Source organism: Prionailurus viverrinus, chromosome B4 (genome assembly GCF_022837055.1).
Source record: "Prionailurus viverrinus isolate Anna chromosome B4, UM_Priviv_1.0, whole genome shotgun sequence".
In the NCBI taxonomy this organism is placed as follows: domain Eukaryota; kingdom Metazoa; phylum Chordata; class Mammalia; order Carnivora; family Felidae; genus Prionailurus; species Prionailurus viverrinus.
This window is the reverse complement of record NC_062567.1, coordinates 38,557,410-38,565,587: the sequence shown is the minus strand read 5'-3', so window position 1 is coordinate 38,565,587 and position 8,178 is coordinate 38,557,410. Positions and strand designations below refer to the sequence as shown.

At 57.5% G+C, this 8,178-nt stretch overlaps 1 protein-coding gene across 2 annotated transcripts; it reads right to left on the bottom strand.

Moving 5' to 3' along the window:
* Positions 1-816: 816 nt before the first annotated feature.
* LAG3 (lymphocyte activating 3) lies at positions 817-7,103 on the bottom strand. 2 transcript variants are annotated; one of them, XM_047866919.1, is made up of 8 exons: positions 6,694-7,103; positions 6,247-6,394; positions 5,589-5,875; positions 4,578-4,838; positions 3,888-4,163; positions 1,764-2,006; positions 1,359-1,489; positions 817-1,024 (listed from the first exon to the last, which is right to left on the bottom strand). In XM_047866919.1, the coding sequence occupies exons 1-8, from the start codon at positions 6,749-6,751 to the stop codon at positions 872-874; spliced, it is 1,557 nt and encodes a 518-aa protein (XP_047722875.1). In that variant the 5' UTR covers positions 6,752-7,103; the 3' UTR covers positions 817-871. The 2 variants fall into 2 exon arrangements, with proteins under 2 accessions (XP_047722875.1, XP_047722876.1); XM_047866920.1 differs by having other exon boundaries at positions 4,578-4,835.
* Positions 7,104-8,178: the final 1,075 nt, after the last annotated feature.

Below are 8,178 nucleotides of genomic sequence, written 5' to 3'. Positions count from 1 at the left end.
TTGGATCACAACCTTGCCAGGGCCGGGGCTATTTGTCCTGAGGCATGCATCGTTCAGTGCCTCTCCTGGATAGCGTACACAGTATATGACCACCGCTTGGTGCACACTCATATGCGGACCACAGAAAGTGAATAGCACAAAGATGGTGACTGCACACCAGGGATCTGTGCCTGTCTGGACCCCAGCGCCGTTAATCTCCTCCAGCCCGCCCCAGCCTGCCCGGTGACCTCCTGTGGTATGACAAACAGTGACCACTGGGTGGCAGTGTGTTCTCATGCCTGGGACCAGACAGGTTGCCCAGAGCCAAGGAACATGGGGGTGGGGTGGAGGCAAGCAGGATCCACACCGCCAGCTGTCCAGAAAGGTTGCAAGACCTGATCCCCTGGAGGACGTGACATGGCAGGGCTCCCCCGTGTGTGCATGTGTGTGTGCGTGCACGCCCGTGCCCTGCAGCAAGAAGGCCAAGGACAATGTGAAACGGAGCCAAGAGTGGGGTGGGGTGGGCCAGGGGAACAAAAATACGAAGGAAACCAGGGCAGCCAGCGTAATAGCGAAGGACACAGAAGAGAGCTGCCGAGGTAAGGGGTGAGGGCTTCTGGAGCGTCAGAGAAACAACTATCCAGGAGAGAGAGAGAGCAAGAGAAAGACCAAGGCAGAAAGAATCACGAAGAGACCAGAAACAGAAAAGAGGAAGATAAGAGAGATTGGCTGGGGAAAGTAGGTCGGAAGGCTGAGGTGGGAGAAGGGAGCCCCCAGAGGCTGGGCAGAGACTAGAACCTTCACTGGACAAGAAGAAGCCAGACTCAGGATTGCTGCTGACAGGGAGTTTATTTAGACTGAGTTGTGGAGATCTGGCTGCCTCAGCTCCAGGTCAGAGCTGCTCGGGCTCCGGCTCGGGCTCCGGCTCGGGCTCCGGCTCGGGCTCTGGTTCCAGTTCCGGTTCTGGCTCCAGCTCCCCTATCTTGCTCTGGGTCTGAGGTGGGTGAATCTCATGCTCCAAGGCAGAGAATCTTCTTGGACGCCACTATGGGAAGACATGGAGGGTGGGTGGGGAGAAAGATGAAGGGAATATGGAGAATACTGAGTCTCTCTATTCTTTCCCAGTCCCCTGTGTTCCCCCTCTGGTCCCAGGCCTTTTCTCAGTCCCTTCAAGCCTCTCTTGGGTCGTTTGGGCACAAGGGGTCCTTGGAGAGGCTTATGAAGAAGGGGCTCTGCAGGCAAGATCAGGAGTCCACCTTGGTCATCTTCCCTGAGGAGAGGGTGCCAGACAGCACTCAGAAAACTAAAGGGAGGGGAAGCCAGTTGCCAGGGCAGGGGGCCGGGGGGTGGGGAGAGGCAGGGAGAGGTCCCTGGCTCACCTGTCTTCTCCAAAAGTGAAAGCCAAAGGCTCCAGTCATCAAAAGGAGCAGAAACAGGATACCAAGGATGAGAAACAGATGGAGCTGGCCTGTCTTCAGGGGACCTGAGGCCCTCCCAGAGTGTTGGGCACCTACAAGAGAAGTACAGCATTAGGCATAGGGTCATAGTTGAAAGGATATCTTGCCACACCGTCATATGTTACAGATGCCAATGAGACAGTGAGACCCAGAGTGTAGGGACTTATGCAGGATTGTTAGCTAATTAATAGCAGAAGTGAGTTCAGGCCTGGACAAAAGCTGAAGGTTAGAAAGAAAAGAGCTGGGATGGGGCAGGGGAGGGGTCTGGAAAGCGGGATCAAGATGGTTGGTCTGGAGCTGGCGCTGTGGCGCTGTGGGGTCTCAGACCTGGGCCAGATGGCTCAGCGAAGGATACCGCTGTCCCGAGAAGCCTCTCCCCCTGGTACACGTGGCACTGCCAGGGCTGAGAAACGAGTCTGGCCTGCTGCAACTCCAGCCAGGGCCCTGGGGAACTTCCCCAAGACGGCTTATCCAGGGGGCTCCACACAAAACGCTCTTGTCCGGATGCTGGAGTCACCTCACAAAGCAGTTTTCTTGGGTTGCCAGGTAACCCAGAGGACTTGGGAGTCACTGAAAAAAATCAGAGGGAAGAGACCTTTGGGGGCCCGACCCCCTCACTTGAAACCACAGAGTCAACTCCCCAGTCTCAATCGCCCTGCACTCACCTGGGCTCTGATTGGGTGAGGTTGAAGGGAGGAGATCAGGGTCATGGCCAAATTAATCTTATCAAGACAAAGCTCTGGACAGATCACTCTGCTTGCTGCCTCAAAGCTTTCCAGGCTCTCTACTGCCTTCAGGGGACAGTTCAAACTCAAACTGGCCCAGAAGGATCACATAGCAAACACTATTTTGGATTCTTTTACATTACTTTCTACCCAAATGTTCAGGAACCCCAATATCAGTCAGGTATGTTGCCCCCCCACCACCACCACCACCATACACCTTACACTTTCCTTGTTTCCATGACTTGGCTCACGTCAGTGCCCCCTGCCTTGAGGTGCCCCCGAATGAACTCTACCCCCCTTTCCAAACATTCAGAGAACAGTGAACTGACCCACAGATGGCTGATCTACAGCTATAGATCTCAAAGCTGTACAGTGAGAGATAGCACGGGTAAGAAGACACCAATGGTGAAGGGTCTTGAGTTGAGCATGGTGTACAGGCACCTGAAGACTTGGTGACAGACACACCTGACCTTAGACCCCGAGGCTGGTACTTCCCAGCTGTGTGATTTGAGAAATTCTTTCTCTGTAAAACAGGGGTAACAGTCTCTCCCAGTGAGCTGTCATGACATAGCATGGAACACTAACACGAAACAGCTGACGCTCAAGAAGACCTGAGACAGGGGCAGCTGGGTGGCTCAGTCGGTTAAGCGTCTGACTCTTGATTTCAGCTCAGGTCATAATCTCATGGTTCGTGGGTTCGAGCCCCACGTCGGGCTCTGCACTGACATTGTGGGGCGCTGCTTGGGAGTCTCTCTCTCTCTGCTCTTCCCCATCCCTCTCTCTAAATAACTATAAATAAACTTAAAACAAAAGAAGAAGATGAAGACAACCTTGGATGGAAAGAATTGGGAGGCTTTGTCAACTGACTGGATGTGGAGGAAGTGGGAGGCTAAGTGTCAGGGCAAGTGGGATTGGGGCGGGGGGTGAGGTGGGGGGGGAGTTACTGACAGAAAGGCTAAGTCAGCAAGAGGGCTCAGTGTGAGGAAAAGATGGGGTTCAGAGTGAGGCTGAGGTGGGGGTACCATATCTAGGTATCCTGGAACAGGTGGAAATTCAGCACTGACCCTCAGGAGATGTACGACTGTTAACATATTCATTTATTCCTTCAACCAATGTACCTTATTAAGCACCTACTATTCGGTACCACTATTTAGCGGCCACAGGTGAGTACGGCAGGACACAGCCAAGCTGCTGTGGCTCATAGTTACCAATCAATCAACACATACTTCTGAGTTTTGAGAGTTTTTTTTTCTTCCTGTGTTTGTTTTATACTGTCTTAAAAAAAAAAAAAAGCCCTTGCTCAGTAAATATTTGCTGACCAAGGGACTGATTGATTAACTCCTCCCAAATCCAGGCCACTTCCTGCAACTTTAACCCAAGCCCTGGTCCCGAAGTAGACAAGGATTCCAGAGCTATATTCCACCTCTTCTGAACCATTCAAACTTTTGCCACCTGTCCTTGTAACTTCTCAGACCCTCCCCCCCCCCCCCGCCCCCCATTCAGAGCAGGGTGGAATGTTCATCTAGTGACTCAGGGGAGACTTTCTGTTTCGGTGGTTCCTTATGTGGGGGCGAGAAAAGAGGAGGCCACAAGGGCAGCCTCTGTGACTTCTGCCCAGTGGCCTGGCATCGTGAAGCAGATTTGCCCAGTCTCTGCCCAGCCAGCCTTCCCTCCCTGTCCCAGCTCCCCTGGGATGGGACCTACTCCTTTCCCACCTGGGGCTGACCTGTGATGACTGCCAAGGTGACAGTGACACTGAGCTGCTGCCCCTGCAGATGGACGTGGCAGGTGTAGGTCCCAGCCTGGGCCTGGCTCACAGCCTCCAGTGGAAGGGTAAAGTTGCCATTGTCTCCAACCACCAGGAGGTTGGGGCCTCCACCAGGAGGGGCCCACTTGGCAGTGAGAGAAGACTGGGTCCCCAAACCGGGAGGCAGGTGGCAGGGCAGCTCCACCCTGGAACCTGCTCCAGCATACACAGTCAGAGGCACTGAGGGCTCCAGACCTGGGAAAAAAGAGAAGCCAGAGTTGAAGCTGAGAGCAGGAGGCACAGAGGGGCTGGAGCCCTGGAGCTGTAGGTAAGGGAGGCAGAAGACAAAGGAGGTGGTCAGGCTCTGAAGGGTGCAAGGGAGCAGATAATGTGGATGAGCTGAGGATGCTCTGAAACCCCCATGTGGGCTGGGCCAGGGGGGAGACCAAAGGCTGGCCAGTGAGGCCACAAGGAAAAGCCAGAAGAGGGGAAGGCGGTGAAAAGGCTGCAATGCAAGATACTATGAGGGAGTTGGACAGTGAGGCCCAGGCAATCACAGTGGGCACCAGCTGCCAGAGACCTGGTTTGGGGACCCATAAGTCAGGGGGAGGTGTCAGGGGGGGCAGGAAGGGGTTGTGGTCAAGTATGAAGTCAGACTGGAAGAGTTACCCAGAACAGTGAGGTTGTATGTAATGGAGACATTGAAGCCATCTCTGTAGGTGAGGAGGCAGCCCCACGGCCCAGAGTCCAAGGGGCTCACTTGGGGCAGGAAGAGGAGGCTTCCAGCTAAGTGGTGATGGGGGGACTCCTGGACAGGGACTCTGCCTCGGAACCAGTGCACAGAGGCTGGCAGGTCAGGGCGGCTGAAGGAGCAGTTCAAGATGACCCAGTCGGAGATACGGAGAGACCCTGGGGGGCTGGCAGTCACTGCTCAAGGATAAAGAAGGTGTGATTAGCTCCACAAGAAACACCTTCCAAACGCAGCAGGCCAACTAGGCTGGAAACAGGCCCCAAGCTGTAGACTTCTTTGTCTTTTCCACTCCAGCTCTCCTCCACCACCGGCCCCCCGCCCCGCTCCACCACGCAACACCCCCTCCCCCGCCCCGCCCCAGTCCAGTGCCTGGCACATGGAGGCGCTTAGAATGGATGCTCAGGAATCTTCTGCCTACTTCCCCCCACCCCTGCCTCCGGTGCCTCCAGTTTACTCGGCTGGGTCTACCCTCCCCTTTCACCAGGCCTTGCCCGAGGATATCCACCAAGCCCACCCCCTGAGCTACAGAAGTCTGAAATGAGTCACTCTAGCCCAACACTCTCCCCCCCCCCCCCCCCCGCCCCCCGCAACCCAGGGGTGCCTCCCCTCCTCCACCCTGGCACTCCCAGGGTGGGTGGGGGAGGGGAGTTCCAGGGGTGATACAATCTCTCCCTAGGGTCCTCCCCTCCCCCCCACACATGCTTCTCTGGGGGCACCTTCCACTCTGCCCCCCCACCCCCTTCCGCTACCCTCCTGGAGGCGGGGGGGGGGGGGGGGGAGGGAGGACGCGGTGGGGGGGGCCCTCTCCCGCCCTGCCCAGGGCGCATTCTTAGAAGCACAGCCCCTGCCCCAGCCCTTCCTGCCTCCGGGGCGGCGGGGAACGCGGCGCCCTGCTCCAGCCCCGCTCCCCACGGCCCGCCCCCACCTACTGGAGGCCTGGCCCACGCGCAGACGGAGGCGGCAGGCGAGGGAGCGGTCCCGGAGGTGCACCGCAGCGCGGTACTCGCCGGCGTCGGCGCGTCGGGCCGGGCGCAGCCACAGCGAGAAGTCCCCGCGCTGGAGGCCGCGCTCTTCCAGCTGCACGCGGGGCTGCAGGGGCGGCCTCCCGCTGCGCAGGCCGCCGGGAGCCTGCATCAGCACCACGTAGCGGCGCGGCCCCGGGCCCTGGGCGGAGGGCGCCGCGGGGCGCAGGCTGGGCGCGGGAGCCGGCGGACCACTGGACGGGAGAGAGGGATGGGACTGAGAAATTCGAGGGGGAAGAAGCCCGGGGCGAGATGCAGCCCAGCCCCACTTCGAGGATGAGGAAACCCACCCAAAAGATCTCTTGACCGCTGACCGTCCCCATCCTCGTCCCCCCTCGGGTGGGGCCAGCGCCATCCACGCTTGGAGAGGCGGGCATAGAAGGGATGCAGGTGTGAGGGGAGCAGTCTTCCAAGGAAAGGCAGCGGGGGAGACGGAGCCACTGGGTTCTGGGGGATCGACAGCTCAGGGCAGGAGACTGGAGGCTGGCTTGGGCCTTGGGTTATGAGTCTGGGTGCCATTGCTGTTGGATTTGGGGGTTCTGTTGCCCAAGTTCAGGGTGCATACCTGTCTGGTAGATGGTGCCAAGTGACCCCTGCTGTTCTCAGAAGGCTGACATCCTGGAGGGGGATTGTGGGGCTGCAGGGGAGCTGGGCAGGAGCCCCCTCCTGGGCCCACACCACAGAGACCTCTGTCTCAGACCCTGGAGCCTCCACTGGGGAGGAAAAGAGAGGTCAAGGTGAGGGGCCATGAGCCAGAAGACTGAGGAATAGAGAAGCCTCAGCTACCTGAAGGAGAAACAGGGCTGAAGTAGACATTGGGCTGCCCCTTCCCCACCCAACGGGAAGACCATGGAGAGGCTTTGGGGCAGAAAGACTACCCGGAGCAAGGTGTTAGAAGAATCCACCGAAGCTAAGGACCTTGGCATCCGTGAGGTCCAGAAACCCCTGCTGACCACCCCCCATCCCCGTGGGTCTGGAGGGCAACCCTCCCAGAGGGTCAGCCCCATCTTACCTGGAGCCACCCGCTGCAGCTGCAGAAGCAGCAGAACCAGGAACTGAGCCTCCCACATCTCCCCTTAGGCCTGGGCCACGCTGAGCCCCCCAAAGGGAAGAGGTCAGAAAGAAGAGAGGGACAGATGGACAAAAGAGGGGTTCTGCAAAGATACCGGGTGGAAGAAGGGAATCTAGAAGAGGGACAGGGACAGAAGCCTGGAGGTAGGGGCAAGAACCAATGTACCAGAGACTGGAACCCAGAGGCAAGCCGGCCAGATTGGGCAGCAGGAGTTGGGGGAGGGGGTGGGGGTGTCCCAGCGAATGGGGCAAGGCAGTGGCAGAGAGCAGAGTGGAGGCCAGGTGGCTGTCTTGAGCTGGGAGGCAGTTCTGCTGCTCCTAGGGCCCTCGCCCCTGTCCTTCTGCCTTCCCTCCACCTTCCCCACTTCCCCTCCCCGTTGCCCCCCCACACACCCCAGGGCTCACAGTTTCGCTTCGCAGTGGAAAGTCTGAGGGGGTTGATTCCCAGCAGCATTACCCTCCACTTCTGTGGTGGCGCTCCCCTTGTTTATTTCCTCAGTCCTGGGTGTCCCCGCCAACCCTTCACCCCCCCTTCCCTCCCTCCCTCCCTCCCCCCCTCCCTCTGAATCCTTTCCCCAGGGACCTTCTGGTTCTCTCCAAAAGCCTTTTCTGCCTGGAACTACCTGCCGGCCCATCTCTAAGCTGCCACTCCAGTCCCACCATTAACACTTTTTTTTCTTAGCAAGCTCTTCCCTTGGTGCCATCTCCTCCCTCATTCCCTTAACCTCCCCAGACTTTCACTTAGCACAACACCGGACTCCCCACCTGCCCAATGGTTCCTGGGAGTACAATGAACCTAAAAGATGGTAGGTATGGGGAAGGGAACCCCAAGTCCGGGGGGCGGGGGAAGCTACATTATATTGAACTTTCATTATATGCCAGGCACTGTATAGGACACTTTACATACAGTAACTCATGAAATGTGATATTTCCCCATTGTACAGATGAAGAAACTGAGGCAGGTTCAAAGATTAATTTGCCCTGGTCAGTTAGCGAGTATGAGCCAAAAGGTGTGTGTATCTGGGTGTATAGTCCTGACGCTGGTTGTTAAGGGTGTCCTCTTGAAGAATGATGGGGTTGAGTCACACACACCCCCCTCCAGCTCAGACCACTGTGTCCTCATCAGCTTCTCCCAAACCAGAGGCTTTGAACTGTGAGACAGGGCAAGGGTGATGTGGTGAAATGCAGAAATCCTGCAACAGAGATCAAACTCGAGAAAAATGGAGACAGAACTAGGGAAGGAAGCCTGACTGACAGAGGGGAACTCTTGCTCTCCACCCCACCCAGCCTGAGAAGCCCAGCCCAGAGGGGTGGAGTGCAGGTGCCAAGAGCCCCCACCACACCTGGGAACCCCAAGAGGCCCTGGACTTCTCTCCTCGGCCTGCCCAAGGGCTCATTTTGTCAGTGCCAGGTTTAGGGCACGTTT

What these genes read in the sequence shown, in the direction of transcription:
- LAG3 (XM_047866919.1), bottom strand. Translation starts at nt 6,751, where the DNA reads ATGTGGGAGGCTCAGTTCCTGGTTCTGCTGCTTCTGCAGCTGCAGCGG. An exon ending in TGGCACCATCTACCAGACAG is followed by an intron (nt 5,876 to 6,246) that starts GTATGCACCCTG and finishes TCTCCCGTCCAG; the next exon opens with TGGTCCGCCGGCTCCCGCGC. An exon ending in GCGCGTGGGCCAGGCCTCCA is followed by an intron (nt 4,839 to 5,588) that starts GTAGGTGGGGGC and finishes TTTATCCTTGAG; the next exon opens with CAGTGACTGCCAGCCCCCCA.